Consider the following 27,940-nt stretch of genomic DNA (forward strand, 5'->3'; position numbering starts at 1 on the left):
AAAAGACGAAAATTACGAGTTCAAAAATAACCATAACATAAAATATAGCTCCCAGGTGGGAAACGGTGACAGTTATACTGACATTTTGTAAGATATTATCATAAAAATAATGAGTAATATTATGTCGTTCACAATATATCTTCCATGTATAACATGTAAGTCAATGAGTTAGTCAGCCCAGTTATTTGTCCTTTCATTGTCAGTCGTGGTCATCATGAACGCATCCCCGGTGAACAATAAGGACCCCTTGTATGTGTACAAAGGAAAAGTTGATACATAAAAGAAATGTTACCAAAATGAGGGGCCTCGACTGTGACTCCTCTTTTATCATGGAAATTTATCTTCACTTAAACCATTTTTATTCAAACCAAACTTTTCTAGGAACATAACCAAGGGTATAAAACTACAGCCATGATTGGTGTCAAGGCTCAGCCAGGCAGGTTAGTAGAGAACTAATTTGTATGGAGGGCACACAGTTAAATCACTCTGAACACATCAAGATCTTCTCTGAATGTGGCTACTCTTCCCATTTTATAAAGTGTATGTGCAAACTAAATTGAAACCAGTCATGATGCAAACTAAATTTACTAAACACCAGAATAATATCAATGCAAACAAATGAATGTAATACTAATCCAATAACCTGTGCTCAACTTAGCCTTATTTTCTAAACAGTGCTGGTTAAGCAAAACTAAGGCTGACACATTAAATGCACATGTTGATTAATGAGAGCAATATATAAAATGTTGAGAGTAAAAACAGTACATAGCAGAATTCTTTATTCCATCCAAACACTCTAGAAATAGTTTTCTTTCACATAGAATATTGTCAATTCATGAGCTGAAAAAGTTAAATTTTGGTAACTTTTGATATACAACCAGAAGAACAGAACAAACTTTTACATATAGTCCTGGATGTCTAGAGATCTTACATACTGACAAAGTTGGGATGATCCCATGATTTTACAAACCAACAAATATGGGATGATCTTGAGATCTTATGGACTGTGGACTGACAAAGATGAGATGATCTCAAGATCTTGCAGAATAACAATACTGGAACGATCCTAAGATCTCACAAACCAACAAAAATGGGATGACCCAGAGATCTTATGGACAGACAAAGTTGGGATCAACAACTGTTGAAACAAATACTTGGGCAAAATTTTTAAACTATCCCCGCCAGCATTTGGACAACACCTGACCTAAGTACAATATATATACAAGAACCCCATTTTCATATTACAGTACGTATTTCTAAAAACCTCTGATGGGTACCTTACACCATCCTCTTGGACCAGCAAAAGACTAATCACAGATTTCAGCACTGCTCACATTACTCACTGCTCCTCCTACAAACTTTAAAACTACATTAGTTATAAATTAAGATCCTATCAGGATGTAAGAGTGACTGCAGCCATGATAACAGTGCATCATGTTACAGCAAGAGGAGCTGGGCTTATCTTGTAATAGGAAGTAAGGAATACAGCGCCATCAGTGGAGAAGCAGGTGAATGATGAAAATGAGGATATCAATAATTGCATGCAAGTTAATAATAGATATGAAAATGATAATGGTGATGGTGATGTTAAAACTATTATAATAATAATAATAATAATAATAATAATAATAATAATAATAATAATATTGATAATAATAATAATAACTAATGATAAAAATTATTTTCATGTTTCAATATGCCCCTCAAATCTGAATATAAAAAGTCAGTTATTCATTGTTGTGGTCACTCCAAAAGGCCCACACCAGTTCAATGATCATACAGATACATTCCTACCTGAGTTCTTATCTAGTACATTTTTGCCAACTTTCTATTAACCTGAAATTAAAAAAATAGATTTCTCATGCTTGCAAAAATATATTAAACAACAAAAATAAAACACAAATATCCAGACTGACGAAGTGATTTTGTTAGTCTTGTCCTTCCAGTCAAAAAAAAAGTGATAATAAACATAAAACTTTAAATAAAATTATAACCATGACTCTTATAGCAAATTCTGACACAACCCAAAACAAAATCTGGAACATTCTTTTTGTACTCTTAAGGAAATATTTATCAAATATATTAAAACATGCTTTTTAATGTAAAGATAAATGTTAACAAGGTCCTATATGAAAATGAACAGGGATGAATATAACGAGGAGAAATATTTTAAATGAACAGAAAAAAAAAAATCCCAGTGCACTGAATGTCACATACACATAGACCCTTTAGACAAGAAGGATGGTGTAAATACAAACTAGGAAGATTGGGGGAGTTACCAACCACTTTTGAATTATCATAACTTATCATTCTATATACAAATATTAGAAGGGGTTGGAACCATGAACCTCATATACATAGCATCAGTGTGCTGGCCACGTGAGCACTCCTGAAACATACAGTTCAGGTTTAAGTTTTATTCATAAAAAAAAAAAAACATAGAAGCCCTAGAATCTTTGGCTGATACTTATAAAAATCTTCACTATATTCAAATAAATTATCATCACACTTCAGATATTGAATTCCTGTAATCTATAATTTTAATTAATTTCAATATTAAAAATAAACATCTTTTATATACTGTAAAATGGCAAAAAAATAAATAATAATAATCAGCACATGCCTTACACAAAAAAATTAAATAAACAAGACCTCTGGACTGCAAACTACCCTGCAGTTATGAGTTGTCATTAATTGAAAACTACCCACACTATTACTGTATATCAGAACACCAAGACAACTTTCTTTTTTAATCAAAGCAATTAGAGTTCACTCCTATGCCATGACTAGGTTTGAGATGGCAGTGGCAATTTGAGTGTCTCATTATTATCATCAATAGCTACACTACAGTATACCACCTTGACCCCCTCTACAGCTGGCAACATTTCTGCCACTGGCCATCTTCTCATAATCAAGGGGCCTTTAGGTCATCAGTAAAGCACAAAGTCTTAATAATAATAATAGTAATACAGTACAGGTAAAAATAATAAAAAGGTCTCCTTGCATTCTGCATGTCACCTCTAGTTTTGACATCTTTTTAAAAATTGTTGTAAGCCTTTTCCCTCTATGCTGCAGGGTGGCTGGAATCAAAAGAAAACCAGACCCCTTTTACACACCTTTGTTTATTCACTAACTACTGTACCATACCCTTAAACTACTTGACTTTATGTTTCTTTAATTCACACACTTCACTCACTCACTTCTTGTGCCTCCTTTAAATTATGAGTTTCATTTTCGGCATCAAATAGCCACAAGCTGCAACGCTAGATATTTTACCCAATTAATCAATCAATCAATCTTGTACCTCCTTCTCAGTTGTCCCCTCTCCTTCGCTGATATAATATTGCCAAATAAGCATTTTTCATTCCATCCAAAGCAGGAAAACCAAGAAAGTTATGTACAGTACTGTATCAATAATGATGGTTTGTTCTGTCTCAGATCTTCTTCACTACTGTAATAGGAAGCACATTCAGTAATGCTTCTAATATTCAATAATGTTCTCAGAGTTAAGATAAATTTCATGCAAGTTTCTATTAGTCACAATCCAAGTGATGTCAGTATTGGTGTTGGTGGTACAGCAGGAACGCGTGCAACTCTCAACAACATGTTAAGGGTTAGAGCCTGGTCCCGGACACACGTGAGAAGTGTGTTATACAGTGTGACACTATCAAACATAACAGGTTTTTCGGTATCCGGTTTCCTCCTGTACTAACACTAGATAGAGTGCCCAAATGGCTAAATTACCCAGCTAATGACTCAAATATTATTCAACAATACTTATTTTATGTACTATCATGACTTCATTATGTCAATTTGCATTGACATAATGACTAATGCGTTAAGATGAAAAATCAATATTCAGCATTGCCCTTGAAATTATAGATAAATACAATAAAATGGACAACACTGAAGGTAATGTATGCTCTTACTAATATTTCTAATTTGAACAAGGACCACAAGTCACAATTATTTATGAGAAAAGATGGCAATCAAACTCTCATATGATATTAAAAACAAAGCTGTATACCAAATTTTATACTGATCACTCAAGTTTTTTTCCAACTACTGAATGGAAGCATCCATACGGACGGACTGACAGACCGGAGTACTGTAACACTAGAAGTCATTCATTGAAAATGGCAGGGCATAAAAAAGCATGTCACTGTTCATCATTTTGATTAAATATGATTCTGATAAGTGTCATATTAGAATGCATCAGAGCATTGTACTTCCATTTACTGAATCAATATAATATCTCGACTAAAGAAGTGATTTAAGGTGATATCACAAAATATTATGAACCAGTGATGTACAATAATGTACAACTCATAGTGATGTCATTGCATCACTGATACCACTAGGCACCAGTAGTATTCAGTGATTACATTGAACCTTATTTTGATTTACCTTGATATTACTAAACACAACACAACTTTACTGTTATTATGCAGTATTAAAATTAAATGGTGACACTGTGCCCCTGTATTACCTCAGTGATGGGAACGCCATAAGCTCTTCTTTTAGTGCTCTGGATTCCACAGCCCACAAAATGAAGGTTGAAGCTCATAACCAAGCAGGGTTGGTGGGGTGATATTCTTTATAGCCTGCACAGGCTTGATTACTGCCTTGTGAAGGTGAGGGACTCTACCTAAGTTGGGATTTGTCACCAAATAAAATCGTGGTGTACAGTAAAAAGTTTTCAGCTCAGTACAGATATTATAATCCAACACCACTAAGAATCAACATGTTTCCTCAACAAAGAAAATGAGGGACCCAAAATGATGCCACTTGGTACAAAGGAATATCTTTATACAACATAAGATTAAATATTATGCTACTAATGATGCAAAGAATAATATAAACACTAAAGGTATTCAGTAGAGACCATCCATACTAATCTCCACCAACAAAAACCAAGTTGGTGGATTGGCCATTGCCCACAGCAATGGCACAAGTGGTAGTGACTAAATAGCTTGTCTCTAACTAGACCTCCTACCTCTAGAGGTTATCCTTTGCTTTTAATCTCACTTTGTTGAGGTGACAGTTGTGATGAGGAAGAATTGAGATTAGAAGATGTCATTGGAGAAACAGCATGATCAGAACCGTAGATAGAGTTCAGCCAACCAGGCGCCATGTTGTTACTCAGTGGGTGGGAAGTCTTCTCGGGCTGTCTCCCACAAAGTTTAAAAGCATGCTTATCCAATTGTAAACAAGTATGAAAATTTTACTGAAAAAACATCATCATCCTCCTCTTCAGTACAAGTGCAAACTTCTTCAACAGCCGAGTAACAAGGCACCCACATGTCACAGAGTTGACCGAATTCTCTCTATTTACGGCTCTGAGCGTGATGGTCAAGCACCCAAAAACTGGCTAGCACAGAAACAAAGGCCACCTAGTTGGAGTGTGTTAAACTAGAAAATAATATCAACCAAAGAAAAAAATTTAAAAATAGGTAGAAGTCATGTTAGTTCTAATGGAATCTTCTCAAAAGAAATTTGGACAAAATAAATGAAAGCAAGGAAATTTAAATTTAAAAAAGTGCTGTGGTTGGTTGATTCCTAAGTCACATTGATTGCAAGTCGAAGTCCCGAACCACAAATTATTTGATTTGCACAAAGGCCTCCAATCCCACAAAGGCCACATATCCTACAAAAATCTTTTCTCCCACAAAGGTCTTTATTTCACAAGTCTCCGACCTCACAAGAGCATCCTGTGCAAGAAGGTTTCCTATTCTAATACGTACGGTCTTTTATTCCTTAAAGGTTCTCAGTACTGCACCACAAAGGCCTCATATCCTATAAAGTCTCCTATCTCACAAATGGCTTCAGATCTTACAAAGCTTCATGAAGGCTGCCCATTCAATAGAAGCATCCGATCCCATGACCTAAATATTTGTAAAACACAAGGAGTGAATGGGCGCGATGATCACACGTTTTGACAAATTTGCTGTGCCTACTGGATCATTATCTATACTGTACACGCAGTCATGATTTTTTTGTAACCCAAGTCATGAAAATTTGAATTACTATCAATATGAAACCCGGCCTGCATTTTCCTAGGACCATTATTCTGCAAAAACTTGAGAAGAATTTGTCACACAAAAAATAAAGTTCATTGTAATGCACAAAAACCAAGTGAACAAACAAATAACAGACAACAGACACTGACATACATCTATAATGCAAATTAAAAAATCAGTAAGTGTAAACCAAGCTTTCTTAACCCTGGTGAGGCCCAATAATTAATAATAAACACATCAATCCCCTTCTTGAACACACTGATCCTCCTAATTTACTGGTACAGCAAAATTTTTCTATCTATGACTTGTCAAAATTAGCATCTCTTTTTATGTATAAAACTTCACTATTTTATTAACATGGTTCACAAAGTCTAATGTAGCAAAATAAGAAACTGCTAAAGCTTTTAAAAAGATTCCCCGAGTATGATATTTCAGCAGAGAAAGTCAACTTCTGATGGGAATATTCAAGCAAAACCTCACACCATCCATGTAGCTGTAAACAACCCCCCCTCCCCCCCAAGGTGTATGCAGCAGCTGTGCATGTATAAAATTCAGCAAATGCACATATTTATCTTGTTTGGTAAGAAAAAATAGGAATTGCTGGATGCAAATCCATATACTGTACTCATGTACTTATATATCAATGTATATGTTTTATTTATTCACAAGGAAGATTTGTCGCCTGTGTATAAAAATCTTTGCATGCATTTATTTATATAGTTTTGTATATGTACATAACTATCCATGTTTGGCTATCTGTATAAAATTTTTACATGTATGCATGTATACCTGGTATATAACTGAATATGTCTGTCTATACATGCACCATTAAGCATGATGTACTTGTGTACTGTATTTTGCTATGTATAGTCTACATATATATAAATGTTCAACTTTAATTTAATGTCAAAGGTAAGTATCAATAACAAACAAATGTCTATACATTTAAACAATTATGTCACTATTTTTGGGGTGTTTGGATACAAAATTATATTATTAATTCTTTAAAACAAAGGCTTCTAGTTGTCCTTCATTCACCTTCACAGAGGAAATCTATCTATTACTAGGTCTTATTTTTCCTTTTGTCAAATATATAATACTAGAGGTGACCACAGGTGTAACTTGGGTTTGAACTCTACAACCAAATTTAACAATACTACCTGACAAGTCTTCAGACTGAATCAAGAAAGCTGAAGACGCTCACTAATAGTTCAGATGGAATCTCAACGGCGGAAAGCTTTCTTGAAGAATTGTCGGGTCTTGGCCATCAGTGGTGCCACTTTCTTGTTCTTGGCTGACAAAATAACAAATATTTAAATTAAAATGATACTGTTTACAACATATGCTTTCCCTCTTATTTTTTCTTCCAACCTTGAAAACTTTGTTATGTTATGCTGCGAGGAGGTTTGAATCAAGGCCAAATACAGACTTTCCCTTCACTCACCATTAACCATTCATGGTAACTATTGTAACACCACTCTCCTATCACACATGTGGACTGTTATTTTCCTGGATATCCTTTCCCTTCATTTCTCATACATCCTTCAAACCATCTTTCCCTCTTGTTGGTCTTCCTCTCTACCTGAATTGCTTAATATTATCACCAATCATTCATCTTCACCATTCACAAATTAACAATGCTTAGTAGGTACAAGGGCATGTTTGCATATCATGCTTGAAGTTTTACATACAGTACTAGGTAAACAATAAGAATTTTATGAGACTGACCTGAGACTGGTCGAGGATTACCAGCCACTCTCTCTGCACGCTGGACATTTTGCATAGCTGTCTTTCGTGCTGCAACTTCATTAGCCTTCCCTGGTTTCGCTGCAGTTGCAGAGGGAGCTGCTGTTCCATACTTTGCCTGTTATAACAGTAAAAGTTTAACAAATTCATTTTTACAACTTACTTCTATAAATATTATTATTATATCTTATGGTAGAGAATTTATCTAACTTTACTTATTATGCCATTTTCTGCATATCCTGTACAATTAAGTAGTTATGCTGGAATACTGCATAACTTATGCCTCTAACTTACAATAAATATCGTGTCTGCTATGAGTATCGGTATTTCCTTAAGGTATAGTTTCGTGTGTTAGTTAGTAGGTCACGGATTACGTCTGTTGTGTGGAGCTAGGAGGCTGGTCTAGAATGGATGTTCAGAGAATAATATATATTGTCAAACAACATCTGTAATGTTCTTGAATAGTTTTCTTTAGGGATATATTATAAATTTATTAGTTTGTTTAATATTAAAGCTAATATACTTATACTGTATATAGGTAGACTAGATATACTATAGTGATAAGATGTGTGTTTGCCAAGACCACACCCATTTTACCCTAGGTCATTTCACATAAAGCCCAATGACACATAGCTTTAGCCAACCATAGCTGATGTCTTTTGTGAAAGTTCTCAGGACAATCAGTTAAAGCATGACTACTGTAATATTAAGTACTATACTCTCACTTGGTTAATTGTCAAGGAATTTTTGTTACTTACTTAAGAAAATTGCTAGATTTAATGTAATTAACCACTTCTGATATTCTTATGTGAATATTTAAATATACAGGTATGCCCCTCATCAAGTCCAACTTCATCTAGTGCCTGGATTTGTGTTACCTTGTTGTGGTGTGGGGGCTTGAGTGAACCACTTCAAAATATCTGGGATGGGTATAAAGTTGGAAGTAAATAGTCACTAAACATGCAAGTTTACTGTCTGCACAGGTGATGGGCTGGTTTCTTACCAGAGTGAAGTATGAGCAACCTCTACACCCCATATTTCATTCCCAACCTTTTCTACTCCCTTTAATTAGTCTTCTGAAGTGGAAAGTTTTGGGGCATCCACTCTCATTAATTTCATCCTTTGCCCTTGAAGAACCATGGACAGACACAATACAGAATTTTTAGGTATTCCTGTTGGAACATCGTCACCTAAAGGTCCAACCACATTGCTTTTCGTGCTTGCAGGCAGTGAGTCACCAAGAGCTAGCAAGTACTATCCGAGAAAAACAAAGCCTTGGACATTAAACACAACGACAGAAATTTTAAGAATAAACAAGGAATGTGAGGATATTACATGAAAGTGGAAAGTCTGCAAAGGTTTTTAGGGAAATGAAAAGATTGTAATTGGGCATTTTGGGATTGAATGAAGTAAGATGGACATGTTCAAATAGCATTAGTGGTGAAACATATGAGAAAGGTGTTGGTTTTCTTATTAACCAGAACTTGAACAGTAAAGAGATGTAGTATTGGGCCATTGTCAGATAAAGTTTTGTTAGTCAAGTTTAATGCTAAACAAGAATTAATCATTCAACATGCAGGTTGGAAAGATGTTCAGAGATGGTTCACATTTGCTGAGATGCGTGAATTGGGACAGATTATTTTTCAAGATCTGGCCCCCCCCCAAAAGTTCAGTTTGTTTATAAAACCACAGATTTTGGTTTTGCAGTCCATGAGAGTTTTTTGTTCAACCTGCAGTTCGTTATTTAAAGTGTTCAGTTTACCAAAATATCTGCAAGATATGAAATCAAGGCCTTGGGTTCACTGGATTTCAAGAACTGATAGTCATCACGGTCCCCACCAAAGTCCAACAAGGTGCCGTAGAGAGCAATGAACCTTTCCAGACAGTTGCCTTTCGAGAGCCATTGTACGGAGAACTACACATAATCCTCCCTAATTTATTCCATGGCCAAAATTCCTCCCTTGGACTTAAAATTCCTCCCCCAGGGGTCCAAGTGGACCACGTTGAGAACCACTGACCTACATGGATACTATCAACAGCTTTTCAGAACCAAAGGACTAACTGCCCAACTTACATTATCTGCACAATGTGGATAGATTCTCATCAAAGACCCAACTTCTCTTACACAGATGGCTCTGTCCACCCCTAGGCTCAAAAACTTGGTTTGCATGATGATACATACAGGTAAATATGAAAATAAATATGAAAGTTAGGAGCCAGGCAAAATCTAAGATTTGAATTCTTATGCGGTCAGGTCATAAGAGGACCCATAATGACAATGGATTAAAAACTGTGTGTGTGTGTGTGTGTGTGTGTGTGTGTGTGTGTGTGTGTGTGTGTGTGTGTGTGTGTGTGTGTGTGTGAACATACAAAACCAATGATTCCAAGAAACAAAAGTTGGTTTCCAGATCCCCTGATTATGAAGCCCAAGACTATTTACAAGTGTATAAACAACAATAAATTTATGCTTACCTGAGCACGGGCAACACTTTTTGGTACTTTGGCGGCTGTATCAACAAAGGCTAACTTAGTTGTTCGCTTTGGTACAGCTGTTGAAATCCTCTGCTGCAGATTTTGAGTCAGACTCTTCAGCTTTCGTTCCCTTTCTTCAAAGCAGCGTATCCACATTTCTCGCCATGTTTCCATCTCCTCTAATTTCTGCAAAGTAAAAGACAAAATTAAAAAGAAATATTGGTGCATAATTAAAAAAAATATGTATAGTAAACTCAAAACTTGTATAAAAAAAAAAAAAAATACAGGTTGTACCTCTCTAGTCCGGCAACCTCGGGACCTGACCGGTGCCGGACCATGGAAATTCACCCTTTTCCTGGATAGATAGTGACTTGTGCTTATGCCTGGAAGCACTAGCACCACTTTCTCTTCGTCATGGTCTCTTTGAAGACATATTGAAGGGTTAAATGTCGTATAGTAGCTTCTCAAATTTCGCGAGTTTTTAATTCTTACGTATTTTATTGGAACACACAAAAAAATAAATAAATAAAAATTTTGACGGCGGAAACTTGAATTTCGACGGGTTTGAACGGCCCGCCAACGTGCAGACGACGTGCATAATCGTGTAAAGAGCATCATTTCTCTTATGTACAAAAGATTCATTATTGTTTATTACTGAATGTCTTTTTTATTGAATTAATGTTTATGCGTGCACAATGAGCAATACAATTCATTAATAATACGTAGAATATTAAAACACACGAGGAAATGACACAGCATTGTTTTCGTTGATTACAAAACCAGTGACTGGCTGGTTCTACATATAAAACTGAAGAAAATAAGACCTTGGTTGTAACTGTAGTAAAATTAATATGGTTGTTTTAAGTAATGTTATTTAATGTTAATAAATGGAACAATAGAAGTAGCTAACGATAATCGTAAAGAAAAAGAGAGATCGCATATGTAAGTGCGCATGCGCACACGTGAAAACATATCGTCATTACTTTACATAAGAATATGAAAGCAACATTTATTTACTGTTCATATATATTTTAATTAATGTTTCTGAATTTGTTTTTATTGAATTAATGTACGTGTGTGCAAAATTAACAATACAATTTATTAATAATACGTGGAATATTAGAGGAGACGAGACGGCTGCCGGCATTGTTTATGTTAAAGCTTACGAAACCAATGACTGATTGGTTCTACATATAAAACTGAAGAAAATAAGACCCTGAGTTTAGCTGTAGTAAAATTAATGTAAAAAATGAATATGGTTGCTTGAAGTACCTGTAATGTTATTTAATGTTAATAAATGGAACAATATAAGTAGCTAACCATTAATGGTAAAAAAAAAAGTGAGACTGCTCGTATGTAAGTGCGCACATGTGAAAATATATCGTCATTACTCTACATAAGAATATGAAAGCAACACTTATTTACTGCTCATATATATTGAAGGGTTAAATGTTGTACTCTGTATAGACAAGCAGAGAGAGAGAGAGAGCAGCCGAACTGCCGGATGTAAACAAACCTTAATTTCCCGCGGCTTTTTTTTAAGGGGATTAGCCCACCCGGGCATAGGTCACTGACCCACATTGGGGCCTGAGGGGCAAAATTTAATACTCCTGTAATAATAATAATAATTCAGATAAGTAAAAAAAAAAAAAAAACTGCCTATCTACCTATTGGACAAACTAAAATCGTTCCAGACCACGGGAGTTTCCGGACCACAGAATGCCGGACTAGAGAGGTACAACCTGTACAACTATGTGCTATGGTGCTATGTGCAGGCAGCATTTTTGCCAAATTTTTAGGCCTTATTAGAGCACTATGGCTGGTTGACAATACCACACACATACATAGGACAGACATGCAATCGAATTGGAAGTAAGTACTGTACTGTAAAGGTTGTGAGGGTTTATCCTCTAGCATCTACACCTACTGAGAAGCTAAACCTCTTGCCGAGTGGTGGCCTCATGGTTACCTTCGGTGACTAGGACAGGCAGAGCAACTAAAGGATGCAAAAGTCATCAATGACATCCCCAATGAGGTGGACCTCAAATTTGATGACAGCATGGTGTGGAGAGTTATCTCCCATGCTGAGATACAGCATACAGACAAGAAAGAACTGCAAGAACTACTAGTAGAAGAACTCGCTTTCGAACGTAAACTCAAGATCCTACCAGGAATCTAACTCCGCCGTGGTCAGAATTTTCCACAAGCTACCCGAGAAGATTACACCGGGATGGGACACTGTCCCAGTGAAACTCTGCATACATGTACCAAGATGCTACAAGTGTCAGAGGTATGGAGACCCAGCAAAGAAGTGAAAAGCCACAGGTGCACGTCTTCTGGGTACCAGAGCAAAGACTGCAAGATTGAAGAAAAGAAATGCGTGGCATGTGGCAGTCCGCACTCATCCTCCGACCGGGAGTGTCCTAAATGGAGGGAGGAGAGTAGGATCACCAAGGTGAAACACACAAAGAACCTCAACTACAGGGATGTACTCCTCCAAGTGAGGAGAACCAACGAGAAAGAAGCCCAAGAAAAAGAACTAGAACCAGAAAGACAAGAACAAGAACCAGAAGAAGAAAAAGAATAAGAACAAAGGAATAGGAACAATTAACAAGACGGTGGCTGCAATGACCACTGATGTTGACGGTCCAGAAAATTAACAAAACAAAGACAATAAAAGTTATTGACTTTTTCCAAACCAAATTTGAATGATTAAATCTGGCATCAACATCATCATCACCATTTTACAGTTATATTTTTTCATGGTTGTGAGAGACAACCGTGAATACCTGATGGCAACTCTCCAGGCATTACAGTCTCTTGAAACCTCTCATCAGGTGCTTTCCCTTACGTCATTTTTCACAACCTCTCCCGTCATTCTCAACCTGCCCCTTGCTCTTCTCCCCTCCACATTTATTACATCTCTTGACCTATTTGGTCTCCTCCATACTCTCCACATGCCTGAACCATCTCAGCCTACCTTTTCACAAAATCTTGCCAATACCCTCAATACCCAACTGCCCTCTCAGCTTTATGCCAGGTTTCCTATCTCTCAATGTCACATTACACATTCATCTCACCATACTCATTTCAGTTCACTCAAGTTTGTTATCCAATTTTACTACTTAACTACTTATGTTTTGCTGCCATACAACAACACATTCATTATGCCAGCTATATTCAACTCTCATGCAATAATAAAAATTTTGTCACCATCAATAAACACAACAATTCCCTAAATTTCTTCCAGCCACTTGTGTATTGGCTCTGCTGTTTCTAAGCTGCCCATCCTAATCAAATTCCTCATTAAGCAGAATATCTAATATTTTCTCCAAGCACCCTCAATTCCCTCTCATTATGAACCACCACACTTCCATAGTCATTTCTCACACACTGTTCTCACCATCCTCATTATTATCTCTTGAAGAAAATTAAATTTACAATAGGCGAAAGTGGCTTAAATGAAAGTAAATGTGTATATGAATGATGTGACAGCCTGTGGTATGAGTCATGTGAATTTAGATAGTATAATGTGCATAGTATGCTTGGTGTAGATGGCTCTCTGTCATGTCTGTTTCTAAATCGGCAGAGATAAAATCTAAGCCAAAGGTGTGTCACTTTTTGTTTTTCCTGGCAGCTCCTATTTCATTTTCAATCTCCTCTCTGTTATCAATATCCCATTGACTTGCCTTGTTTCTGAAGTCCCTCCTGCAGTGTATCTCCCATAGTACATTAGTGTCTTGCAGAAGATAGTGGTTGTAATCTTCTAGGTTAAGTAACTGCTGTGGTGATGCTCGTTCTAGGACAGGCCGAAGGATTTCAAAGGGAATTCCTCCAGTGAACTCCAATGCTGTAATCACATAGTCAAGTCAATGGAGTAATACTGGTTGACAACTCTTTAGATAATCAATGATGAATTTAGTATATTCAAGATCAAAATTTTATGAACTCTTGCAAGGATACTGTACTCCTACTTTGATACAGGCTGGCTGGGGTCAAGAACAAACAATGACTCTCACTTCATTCTCTCTAACTGCCATAACATATGTGCTCTATTATGGTGATGCCCTTCCATAGCATGGACCCAGAATACCCATCTGGTTTATCCTGTTGCTTCACAAAATCCACGATCACCCATCTGGAGTGTATTCATCTAAAGTATTGATGATGGGCAATATGAAGGGAAGGCACTTATCTGTGGTGATAAGGATCATTTATGTTAAAAGAAAACTATAAAATTGGAAAATTTTTGGTCAACAACAAAACTCACCATCAATATTTTCTTGCAGAACTCTAATGCACACCTCATATAGTGTCGGCACATAAGATAAGCCAGACACCTTGCCTGAGTACACTTTGCTACGTCTGAAAGGGATTAATGTTAAGTTAGTTCTCAACAAGATATATTTATGCAAACACTATCAGCAAGGACGTCAGGGCTTTGTTTAGGGAGTGTCACAAACAAATATTAGTGTAGAGAGATTAAAGCCAATGACTAAGAAGAAAGGTAAAAGGTAACTGGAGACAAATATGAAACAGATATCTGAAGAGAGATGAAAGAGATAGTGGGGAGAGAGAACAAGGAAACACAAATCTGAGAAGCAATGAAACAATACTGACAACCATGTGGAACAAACATATGGAATCTATCATTTCAGACTACTGTACTGTACAGTACTGTACTGTACGTATACAATACGTAATAAAATATGGATTGACTTATGAAAACTAAATGTGGATCCAATGGTAGAATGGCTATTAGGTGCTAGAGAGTAATGAGGATGATATGTTTCAAGAAAGTAAGAGTAATTATAAGGAAAGAAGGTAAGAACAAAATCAGAGGGGTTACCCTCACTGTAAACTGAGTGGTCAATAAGGTTATGCAATATGAAATAATGAGGATGAAAATGCAATAATATATGTTCAAAGAAACTAATAGGACCAAATACAGTGGAAGAATGGACTCAAGATGAAAGAGTAGATGGAGATACAGAATAAAAATAAAAATATGGTTATAGTTCAAGTGTCAGTAAAAAGGAATCACATATATGTCACTGGGTGGGTTTAAAATTGATGGCATAGGTCACATAATCTTACTCTGCTGAGTGAGCTTGAAATCTTAGAAATGAAAAGAGTTAACAATCTATTCAAGAAAGAAATGTCCCTCTACTCTTCCCAATCCAAGATAATTTTTAAGCCTACAAAATTATCATCAGCAATGTTTTGAACCCAAAAATATGCAAATTACCTGTTACTTTTTGACTGAAGCATAATATTCAAAGCCTCTTCTTCTGTCATCTTAGAAGTGATACAGTCAGATGGTTCATCCCGTATTGGGACTCGAGGTAAGGGTTTGTAGTTGGGGTTTATTTCAGGAAGAAGAGGAGCTTCATCTGGTATTAAAGGTCCTAAGGAGGGTAAGGTTGGTATCTTCTGTGGTGACTGTATTAGTAGCCTCGGCTGCAGGGCAAAGGAATTCCATACTACAATATATATACTACACAATACAGTAGCTAAACATTAACTCATCTAGGGTAATGTCAATGTGCATGTGATAACATCAGTGACAGTTCACAACTATTAACCAATATGATTTTCAAGTATGCTCTTAACCTTAGAGTCAATAATTCACAAAAAATATTATCAACTTGTCCTTCACTGACATTCTTTAGGTAGGTGAATTTTCACAGAAAATAATCAATTAGTTATGTTTCAGTAATATTCAGGTAAATACATAGATAACCTACTCCCACCTTTTTAGGATCCGGTAGTCCTCCTCCATCTGAATGTATCCTCTTGTTGGATGAGTGACTGGTTGATGGTTGTTCATCATCTGAACTATCCCGTTCTTTCTCTAGACTCTTTTTCTTTTTCTTTTTTTTCCTCTTCACAGGAGAGTCAAGACCTGCGGTAAAATAATACAGTACAGTATATATATACACTACCTGTACAGTACTATGAAAATTAGAACATGAACTGAGATTATGCCCCTGAAGTAATTTCTCCCATACATAAAGCAGAAGTCACAACATAATAAATCCCCAACTATTCTGAATAAAGAATTACCTCTATAATGAACTTCTATATACCGAACCACGCCTCGAGTTCCAGTACACCTGTACGGTATTACCTTTCTAATCCAAACAAATTCGCTATATGTATACCAAACCCCTCCTCTAATATCTCAAATATTCAAATACTGTACATACAAGTATTCTTGTTTCAGTATTTTAAATGACAACATTAATTACAAAAGAGGGTACAACACATCTGTTATAGAAGTTAAAGAATAAATGGCAGCAAAGGAAGATACTGTACAGTTTTCTCTTGATTCCAACCCTCCAAAATTTATCAACACAGTTTATATATACAGTACAGTACTGCATTACTACCCATTACAGTACTGTATATCCCAAAAGCTCTTGAACTCATCCTTGAACATAAAGGTCAGCTTTAATACTTTCAGCACTGATCTCCCCAAATAACAAAGCCTCTAGTAAAGACAAACAAACAAACATACCATATACTATACATGGCCTCATGAACTTCTAGAAAATTAAAGATGAAATAATTTTTTTTTAAACAAATGTATTTTTTTTAGAAGCAACATAAATTGGAAATTTTTGTTGAGAGAGAAGAGAAAGAGAGAGAACTTTACATTAAAGATACTTACCCATCAATGCTGCACCAAAGGCTGCTCCTTCATCTCCATCACTTTTCTTCTTTTTCTTTTTATCACTCTCTGAATCCTCTAGTTCTCTTTGATTCTTCCTTGGATCTAGATCTTTCTTATGTTTGTCTTTTTTACTACTACCACATGCACTACTGTCTTTGTTCTTATCCCTGTGTTTTTCCTCCTTCCTCTTTTCTTTTTCTCTCACTTTGTTTTCATTTTCTCTACTGCTTTCTCTCTCTCTACTACTTTCCTTTATTCTGTTTTCTTTAAGTAAACTATCTCTACCTGAACTATTTTCCTTCCTGTGACTTTTGTCTTTTCGTTTTTCATCATCCCTTTTATCACTGTCCCTAGATTCTTGCCTTCCTTCAACAGATCTTTCTACCTCTGGAGTACTGAAGCCATTAACAATACCACCCTCTAAATCCTTCTCTGATCTTGACTTCTCACTGTATTCTTCCTGGTTATGTTTATTGTCTGGTGTCTTGTCACTATTGTGTCTGTCTTTATCTCTGTGTTTATCCTTGTGAGACTTTATTTTTTCTTTCTCTGCTTTTCTCTCCTCTCGGTCTCTATGTTTATGCTTTTCTTTATGTTTATGTTCTTTATGACTGCCAGAGGATTCTTTATGCTTGTTCTTCTCTCTGTCTTTGTGTCTCTCCTTTTCTCTGTATCTCTCTTTGTCTTCTTTAATACTCTTTTTGGGAGAAGATTTACTACTGCTTCCATTCTTTCTGTCAAAGGACCCACTTGGTGATCCATCCTTCCAGCTTGGACTTGAGATGGCCGCAGGGCTATCCATCCTAGAACCAGAGGGATGATACTCTACTGCAATGGCTGGACTGCCTGAATTCATCTGATAATCTCTCTGTGATGTGACTGGATTGTAAGAGTCCATATTTTCATCATCCGAGTCCAGTGAATGGTCTCCATACCCACTCCCGATTTTGCTCCCCATAAGAGGCTCTGGAATATATTTGTAACCATCGCCCTCATCCTCATATTCCACCGTTTCATTTGCATCTTCTTCTATCTGTAATCGGTCATCTTCCTCGTCGTCTTCTTCACCTCCTTCACTGTCCCGGTCCTCTGCCTCATGCCTTTCCTTATTCTGAGAAAATAATTTTGCTTTTCAGATACAACTCTTATTCTGTAGAAAACCAAATTGTCAAATGTGCCTAAACTGATACAAATTTACAAATAAATGCACATAATACAGTACGGTATATGCAAGACTCAATCAAATCAATAGCGCCTCCAGGGAAATACTGAAAACAACTTACCCTCTGTGGTGCAACAGGCTTTGCTCTCTCTTTCTCTTCCTCCTCCTCTTCCTCTGTTTCCTCTTCCTCAAATTCCTCATCTTCACCTTCATCTTCTTCAGCTTTCACCATCACCTTCCATTTATTGACAAGGGCTCGTGCCTTCTCCCCCACCAATCCTTCATGGTGACGGAGGGAATTAACTGAGCGGCCAACACCAGTAACTTCTAAGTGGCTGACAGTCACATCTAAATATTTCAGTTTGTGAATGTAGTAGAGTAACTGAAAGACAATATTCTCTCATGAAACAATTTTTTAAAGCATTAAATTAGAACATATTCCAACACACTTAATGAACAAAACAATCCATTCTGTATTCTGCTAAGGGTACAATAACCGATATCAATAAATATCATAAAGAGTGTACTGTACTATACAGTAGTATTAAGGTATGTATCATACCAGTACCAAGTTAATAATACTTTCAACAAGACTATGGTAGGAGAGGCAACGTTTATATTGATTGTGAGATCTTACACTCTTAACATATCCAAAAGAAGTAGACAGGGTTTTCAAAACTGGGAATGAATGCAGGATTTCCTTTTATTTACCACATTTCCTGCTAAATGCAGAGACACTCACCAACCATCCTGTAGACTCATCATCCATTCTATCACAATTCCACCTCCCATCTTTAACCTTTCCATGGTGATTTCATCCTTTCCTGGTCTTACCACTCTTGAGCTTACTAACTATCAGTCTCACTCTCCTCCCTTACTAGTTCTTCTTTCAATAGGGTTATACAGAACTGTACAATATTAGGAAAACAGCACACTGCCAAACAAAGTCTGCTATGGTTAATTAAGGCCTTTACTAATTTTCTTTTATGTAAATCCTTACTTTTTCTATCCTTGAATGCCAGACCAATTTTGAAAGGTGTTAGAATCATGCAATAAAATAAATGTTTTTTTTTTACGGGGATTAGCCCACCCAGGCACAGGTCACTGACCCACATCGGGGCCTAGGGGGCAAAAATGTAATAATGATCATAATAATAATAAAAATAATAATAATAATAATAAAAATAATAGTAAAAATAATAATGACGAACCATAAAGAAATACAAAATGAAAAAAATCAAAAGTGAGAAACAATATATGTATGTTGTGTTGTCAATAGTAAGAGAAACAATTGAGACCCTGCAATTGTGTGTAAATGAGGCAGAAAGTCAGATCAGCAACCTGGGACTTGGTCACAATTTTTGTGATGCCATATGGCAGCAGGGTCTACCATAGACAATACATTATGCTTCCAATATCTTCCCAGGCAGTAGTACCTCCCTGTTTGGTAGCTGCCTACTACCTGTGTCAAAAGTACCGCACTGTTCTCACTTATATCCCTCAAGTACTGGGCGATTTTAACTTTTTCTACCCCCAAAAAACCAACACATACAGGTACTCCCCGACTTACGACGGGGTTAGGGAACGACATCCAGGTCGTAAGTCGAAATGGTCATGTCGGAAATGCTTAAATAACACAGAAAATAAAAAATGGGTATCTCTTTTTCTTCTCAGCACCACAAAACACTCACTTTTAAGCTTGCCAGCCATTTTAAAGTGAATTACAGATGAAAATTTTGTCTGTGTACTGAATTTGGGATTTAAAAATACATAATTTGACCAAATTTTGGTACGACTGAGGCAGGTCGTAAGTGTGGGTGGACGTAAGTCGAGTAGGTCATAAGTCGGGAGTACCTGTATTTAATAAACTATTTCAATACCAATTTGTAAGTTAATTATTGCAATATGTCACATAACCTACAGATATTTAAAAAAATAAATTCCCTAGCTGAATTCTGACAAATTACCAGGCTATTTAAATGAGACAAAATTTATTGAAATTGGATAAAAAAATTCATAGAAGATTTCTGGAAACTCTCCAACTTTTTTCCGGGTAGGTCTAGGAGCAAATTCAAAGGATGAAATACAGTAACATGCAATTTCTGAAAAATTCTGAGAAACTTTTCCCAGAACTGTACTGTACTACCATTGTGGTTGATAAAGCAACCACAATGGATGACTGAATATTGTTTCATATTTCACAGTACTGTAAGGTTGATATAAAAATTTTGATTGTTGATCAAGCAGTAAGCTAAGAATATGTGTTTTCAATTCAGTAACTGATTATGGTATACAGTAGTAGGTGGTCTGCAAAAAAATGAAGAAGGGACATTTTCATTCTTGGGTGAATTTAAATCATTGAATACTGGGGCACTGAATTTTTCTCTCACAATTTCTTTGTGGAGTCACTTAGTGCAAGACATCAGCAAAAAATAACTCAAACTTATAATAAAGCATCAGGTCTGTTTTAAAGGAAATCAGCAGAACAGTAATGTTTTGTTTTAAGGCTCCATCCTCATAATTAAATTTAGAACCTTATTTCTTTTACTAGAGCTATACAGTACAGTATACAATATTTGTTATACAGTACAGTATATAGTATTTGTTATACAGTACAGTATACAATTTTGAAACCCCCTCAATATGACTTACGACTTTTCCCCAAACACCATTTCTATTCAAGTTTGGAAATTTGGAAAAAAAAATACTAAATTGTACTGTATACCCCTGTATAGGGTTCATCAGTTCCTTTCAACTAAAATCAGATATCTAAAACCATGCAAGGTACAGATACAGCATGTATTAGCATCCAACCGTAAATGTATCATGATACTAAACTTCAAATGGTCTGAATTGTTTTCTTTTCACAGCTCATTAAACAGATGGATAAGGCAATTATTGTTGTGCAAAGCATACACAGTAACTCATAGCCTTTATTTCTGTGTCCAGAAATAATTACATAAATAAGAATAAAACAACACAGGTAACCCACTTAGTTTGTATCACCAAGATTATAAAGTGCACTATTGTATAGTACATAAAAAAAGTATACATTTATGTGCATGGCATGATACCCATTAAAATCCTAGAAACATTTATGAGTCACATCTTTGTATATGTGCCCCACAATGATTTTGTTACAGTCTATCCATTCTGTTTGTGAATCAAAATTTTTTTCTTGCAGTGGATTCTCCCACAGGTGTGATGTCTGTTCGTGTTTGTATCTGCCTCAACACTATATGATGACAAAACACAATAAACATTGTGAATTTTCTGTTTGGGTTAAGATTCAGTTGTGGACATGGATGGAACTCTATATTGATTTTTACTAAAGGGAGATAGAACACATACACACCAATTTTTTTTTTTTTACTGTACTGTATAGTATTTTCCTCGCAAATTTATATTTTTTGAGTTATTTTGCTTTTTCAAATTTCCTTATGAAATGAAAATTTGGAGGGATTTAAGTTCACTGTAACAAGTTCACGGGATATAGTGTTGACTTCTTACACATGTGATTATGTTCTGCCAATCAGCATAAGTCACACTTCATGTGATACACTTGAGCATGCCCAAGCTTTTGAATTTGTCAGTTGTATGATATCTTCTGTGTGTCATGGGTGTTCCCAATCAGAATGGCAAGCCATTCAGGTTAGGATTGGTTATGTTAGATTATTTTTTGTGTGCTTTTACCCCACAAATTTCCTATAATGTACTTCAAAGCCCTGTCCACTTCTGAAGACTCCAAATTGTAAGAAATGAAGATCAGATTCAATTGAAACACCATGACAGACACCATATAAACCTACTGTATTCTAATCATTAGTTTCCATCCATTTGCACTACCTTACTGAACCTGTTTGAATTCAGTACCAAACTGCAGGTTACAAACACCTCAGTATGGGTAACACCTAATGATTTCACTCGGTCATAGGTAACACCTAATGACCTCACTCGGTGATAGGTAGCATCTAATGACCTCACTCGGTGATAGGGAAAACAGTTTAGAAAAGTATAAATCATCATGTGTCACAGAAAGACTTCTGGTTGAAGCAAGTTTCATTAGGGAAATGAATTCCATAAACCTTTGTGATGGTCAGTACAAAACTGATATGTTACATAAATTTATTTGTCAAGGGCCCAAGGTTAAAAATGCTTTGAAAGCATTTGAGGTACAATGTAGGATAGATGATTAGTGGGTCTCATATTTTTGACCTGGCTTGACAAGACTAGTTACGTCACCCATTTTTATAAGCTCCTCTTAAGTTTGCGGTGGTGGTGGTGTGTGGATTAGTGGATCTAATGTTATTGACCTGACCTGATGTTTCATAAGGTCACCCTGTGTATATAAGCCTCTCTCAGTCCCTGTAAATTCACTTGCCTCTGAACATGTCTTGAATAAATGCAAAAGCTAAGGTGCTCCATTGTTTCCCGTTTCCTGTGTGATTTTATCGAGATTTATCCTGCCCACGTTTCCATTGTGGATCTTCAGGAAATATTAAAAGCAGTAAACTTCAAATTTTGTGAACTGGAAGTTCAAAACCGACAAAAAGTGCTACCTAAAGTGTGATTTCTGTTATAAAAGAGAGCTCAGTTTTTCAACTGGCTCAGCCATGTTAATAGTGTTATTATTATCCACTCTGTATCTGTGTTTTTCTGGCTAAATAAACTGTTTCAATTCAATGAATGGCAGCACAGAAAATGCAACAATGGTATAATAAGGAACTTCTACAAAAAAAAATTAATTATCTTTCCTTATTACTGGAAAAAAGCCTCATATTTAAATCCTGACTGTTAATGTCATTGTTGACCTTGGCCCCACATCCTATGTGAGCCGATATTACTGAAATGGGCCGAGATCACCACTGTAACTGGGCCGAAGTCACCAAGGGCCGACTTCATCTGTATCCAACTTCACTTGTTATGTAGCACCTAAGGATCTCACTCGGTGTTATGTAGCACTTAATATCTCACTCAGCAATCAGTACATTCACAGTAGGGTAAAAATAATGGACACAGTATCTGTACCATTGGGAGCAATTACCCACTTTGATTTTCAAATTCCAAAAAGGCACTTTGGCCTACGCACTGGAAATAAGGTAACAGAACAAAAGGAAAACCATCATTATCTGGGTCTAGATTTATATACTTATAGTAAAAATACAATTCCATTGAAAAAGATATATAAAACCCAAGCACTGAGGTTGTACACCTAAAATATAACATCACCAGACCAGCAATGGGAGCATAGGTAACACATATTGTCTACGAGTATATAATGTTAATCCATTTATGAAAGATTATATTAACTCATCGAACTTATCTTAACCAAATAATATCCCAAGATTAGGTAGGATCAAGTTGGTGTGTGCCAACTGCTTTTATAGCTATGTGGTTCTCTACCTTGCTCATAGCTGCCATATGTCAACAATACATGTGCCACTGATCCTCCTGTGGAAACCAACCACTGAACTCTAGTAAGTATTGAGTTGTTTTTCTACCATCCTGCATTTCTTCCTTTCCATAAGAAACACTGTTATCATTATATAAAAATCTTGACAAATATCATTTGAATATTATGCAGGTTCATGAAAAGTAGTTTTACCTTATTTTTTTTTAAATAACACCAGCATTCATTTTACAGACCGGACTTTATGAATAAATGGCTAATTTTCAATAGCTGGAAGGTACTTCCTGCACCTTAAAAGTTAAATTAGAAAAAGTGGATTTCAGTAGTTTTCTAAGTCCAAGTGAATTAAATAAATTGTAGCAAAATCTAGGGTTTATCCTCTGTTGCGTGATAAGCTAAGACGAGCACCGATGATTCCCCAATCCATAAAATATTTACTAACTAATAACCAGTCCGATATAGCAAACTTTCCTCGCCTGAGACAGTAGGTTCCCCACATGTTCCACTACCTTTATTCCTCGCCAACAAACAACTCCCCACTACAATACTTCCTTATATTCCTCTTCTCCTCACCTTATCAGTCTCCTTGCCTTTGGCATATTTTTCTAATTTCCGCTGATAAAGGTGAATCTGTTCAGCAACGTTGGACATCTTTACACCATCACAACAGCTGATGCCCTACACCATACGAGCCTCTCCACACAACAATCACATGAGAGACTTTAATAAACACATTCTCGTCGTCTTACACTAAAACATAAAATTTAATTTGTTGCAAAAATATTTAAATGTTTCCAGAAATTACAACACGAACAGTAATTGTATATAAAAAGTAATAAATCATATTACAAGATAAGTCCATAGACAAAGTGAAGCTCACACACACAGTATACCCAGCACTCATAAAAAACAAAATAGCATTTAACAATATGTTTTCTTTGGAAAAAAGTATTCTCCTATTGGCGACCCATAGAGAAACTTTTATGTGCAGAAAGAAATCCAGAATATGAGGTCAGCACGACTGGATTTAGACTATTTTCCAAATCTGAATTTATGTGAGTTTAACATTTACCAATAATTATTGTTCCCAGACGAAAAATCTCCTGTTGAGCGAGTATCTATTGCCCAGCCCACCTGTGTTATATATATATATATATATATATATATATATATATATATATATATATATATATATATATATATATATATATATATATATATATATATATATATATATATATATATGCTGATAACCACAAGAAAACGAGAAAACACGAAGTTCCCAAGCGTTTTCGTGTAATTCACATCTTCAGGGGTGAGTACAGACTAACGAGAAATACTTGACAAGGCTAATATATATAATATATTTTTACTTTTATCCTCTTCGCCACTGATTGGCTCGTTAGCCGCTTGGGCGATCGGTCACGTCTGTCACGCACTGTTGGCAAATACTGGGCATGCACCGGCTCCTGAATGTACCTGAACCCGCTCCAGTGTTGGTCAAGTCTTCTCTTGAAAGAGCTCACACTCGGTGCCGTCACAACACACTCTGGTAGATGGTTCCAAGAGCTTGCAACCCTCACTCCGAAAAAGTTTGCCCTCACAGTTTTCTAGACTTGCGGCTTCTTCAAATCTTGAGCTGTGACCCCTTGTGGGGCGAGCGTCCGCCAGCTCCAAGTAAGGACACTCAACTGACTAGTGCCCCCTGAGATGCTTATACACCTCAACTAGGTCGCCCCTTGCCCGTCTGTAGTATAAGCTAGGCAAGTTCAGGCGCTCCAGTCTCTCAGGGTAGCTGAGGTGCCGAAGTGCAGGCACCAGTCTGGTGGCCCTCCTTTGAACATTTTCAACCAACTGACAGTCCCTAGCATATCTCGGGGACCAGACGGGGTGACAGTACTCCAGATGGGGAAGCACTTCACTCCTGAAGATCGTTACGAGGGATGGACTGTCTAGATATCTGAACGACCTTCTTATAAGACCCAATAATTTATTTGACTGATTTACCTTCTTCTCGCAATGGCCCGAGAACTTCAGCTCATTGTCAACATACACACCTAGGTCCTTCTCACATACAGTCTCAACTAGTGCAGTTTCTTCATCCCGTTGGGACATATGATACGCCTCCTTACCGTTGGTACGCCCCAGGTGCATCCTCTTACACTTCGTGACATTGAATCTCAGCAGCCATTTCCTCGACCATTCCTGGAGCCCACAGAGGTCCTTCTGCAGCTCTTCACAGTCCGCTTGGTTCTTAATTTCCCGAAATAACTTGGCGTCATCGGCAAACATTTGTATGGAGGAGTGTACAACATCAGGCATGTCATTCATGAAACAAACAAACAACAGCGGGCCCAATACACTGCCCTGTGGTACCCCACTTGTGACAGGTACAGATGACGATTTCGTGCCATTAATCACCACACACTGCTTGCGGTCATGTAGAAAGTCTTCTATCCACGCTAGGACATTTCCCCGAATTCCGTACCCTTCCAGTTTGATTTTCAGTCTTTCGTGGGATACACTGTCGAAAGCCTTGGCAAAATCTAGGTAAATATTGTCGATATTACCACCCCGTTCCAGAATATGGGCCCAGATATCCAATACCTTGAGCAATTGTGTTAAGCAGGATCGCCCCGGCATAAAACCGTGTTGGCAATCCTTTACAAGATTGTTTCGTATTAGATGTTCCATTGCGGCATCTCTGATAATGCTCTCAAGTACTTTACATATTATGCTGGTCAGGCTCACCGGTTTCTAGTTGTTCGTGGAGTGACGATCACCCTTCTTGAAGATAGGACTCACATAAGCCACTTTCCATTCACTGGGAACCATTTGTTCATCCAGGCGTTTACAAAACAGGATCTTCAGGGGCTCTGCAAGCTTGTTGCACAACTCTTTTAGCACTCTAGGATGCACCATGTCAGGTCCGGGACTCTTATGGACCTTTAGCCTGGACAGTTTATTTCTAATACCCTCTTCTGTGAACACAATGTGGGTCAGTGCTGTGTCGAACCGTCTGTCCCCAAACGCAGGAAGGTTAGTTGCATCCTCTCTTGTGAACACCGAAGAAAAGAAGCTGTTCAATGCCTCAGCTTTATCCTGGTCAGAATCTGCGTAACTCCCATCCACCAGCCTCAGGTCTGATACTCCTACTCGCGTTTTCAATTTCGACTTTGCATAGCGGTAAAACACCTTTGGGTTTGACTTGACCTCGCTTGCAACCAGCCTCTGGAACTCCTTTTCAGCCCTCCTACACTCTATCTTTGCTTGGTTTCTGGCTCTTGCATACATCCTCCTGTCTTGCTCATCGTTTGACCCAACCCACGTCTTGAATTTCTGGGTTTTCGTCTTAATTTTGTCAACCGCCGCATGGTTCATGTGTAGGGATCCCCTCGTATTCCTAGAAGCACTGGGTTTGGTCTTGGGTATATATTTATTGATCAAATGGGTCACTTTACTAGTTATGATATTCAGCGTAGTGTCTGCGTTCTTGTACCTTAATGAGTCAGGCCAGTTGATACCCCTCATCCCATTGTAATTTCCCTTGTAATATTTGCACCTTGGCCTGGCCTTATCCTGAATTAGGTGACAGTTAAATCTGAATGACAACACTATATGGTGACTGGTACCAACTGGGGCAAGGTGTTCCAGTTTGGCCACCATACCCTCCTCGTTTGTTATGATGAGGTCAAGTGGCTTGGGTGTTTGCTCCCCTCTGTAATGTGTCGGGTCTCTAACATGTTGGAACAGAAAATTATCTCTCAGAGTTTCTACAAAAAGAGTAGCTGGGTTATTCAAGTCATTCGGGGTGGACTCGTTTCTCCAGTCGATGTCGCCATAGTTAAAGTCCCCCATGGTAAGGAGGTGGCTAGGGTTGAGCATCGCAGCATTGTTTATTAATGTTCTTAAGTTCCTTTAATTTAGTGGGCCACAGTTTGGGGATCTGTAGATACACCCGACGATAAGTAGTCCCCTCCCTGATGGCATTGGGGATCACTGCTTCGGAGTCTGGTGTCTAGCTTAATTATAATTTTGATATCTTAAGAGACAAATTCCAGACAGGGGAGCGCCTCACTCTTGAAGAGTGTTATGAAAGATGGCCTGTCTAGATATCTGAACGACCTTCTTGTAAGACCTACTTTTTTCTTTTTTTTCTACTAGCTTATTTGTTATATTTAATTTCTTCACACAATGGTCCGAGAATTTCAGTTTATTGTCAACATTCACACCCAGGTCTTTTTCACATTCGGTCTGTTAACGCTGTTTTTCAGAGTGAGGGTTGTAAACTCTTGGAACAATCTACCAGAAAGTGTTGTGACGGCACCGAGTGTGAGCTCTTTCAAGACAAGACTTGACCAATGCTGGAGCGGATTCAGGTACATTCAGGAGCCGGTGCATGCCCAGTATTTACCAACAGTGCGTGACAGACGTGACTGATCGCCTGGGCGGCT

General features: G+C 37.1%; 1 protein-coding gene across 2 annotated transcripts in view; it reads right to left on the reverse strand.

Annotated features, from left to right (window-relative positions):
• The window catches only part of LOC121880415 (transcription elongation factor B polypeptide 3-like), a 43,599-nt gene extending 19,026 nt beyond the window's left edge, over window positions 1-24,573 (reverse strand). The window contains exons 1-10 of one of the 2 annotated variants that reach the window (XR_006091530.1): window positions 24,060-24,573; window positions 18,198-18,458; window positions 16,912-18,025; window positions 15,992-16,143; window positions 15,487-15,698; window positions 14,509-14,603; window positions 13,928-14,088; window positions 10,239-10,424; window positions 7,749-7,884; window positions 7,181-7,314 (exon numbers count right to left, since the gene is read on the reverse strand). Coding sequence is in view for 1 of the 2 variants with exons in the window: in XM_042387608.1 (XP_042243542.1) it covers window positions 7,244-7,314; window positions 7,749-7,884; window positions 10,239-10,424; window positions 13,928-14,088; window positions 14,509-14,603; window positions 15,487-15,698; window positions 15,992-16,143; window positions 16,912-18,025; window positions 18,198-18,458; window positions 24,060-24,137 (2,466 nt within the window). In the remaining variant the exon portion in view is untranslated. Of the gene's footprint in view, window positions 1-766; window positions 7,315-7,748; window positions 7,885-10,238; window positions 10,425-13,927; window positions 14,089-14,508; window positions 14,604-15,486; window positions 15,699-15,991; window positions 16,144-16,911; window positions 18,026-18,197; window positions 18,459-24,059 lie in introns of those variants that run through there. The other variant, XM_042387608.1, reaches the window with a different exon arrangement.
• Window positions 24,574-27,940: the final 3,367 nt, after the last annotated feature.

The sequence above is a fragment of the Homarus americanus genome, unplaced genomic scaffold (genome assembly GCF_018991925.1).
Source record: "Homarus americanus isolate GMGI-L3 unplaced genomic scaffold, GMGI_Hamer_2.0 scaffold50165, whole genome shotgun sequence".
Classification (NCBI taxonomy): Eukaryota; Metazoa; Arthropoda; class Malacostraca; order Decapoda; family Nephropidae; genus Homarus; species Homarus americanus.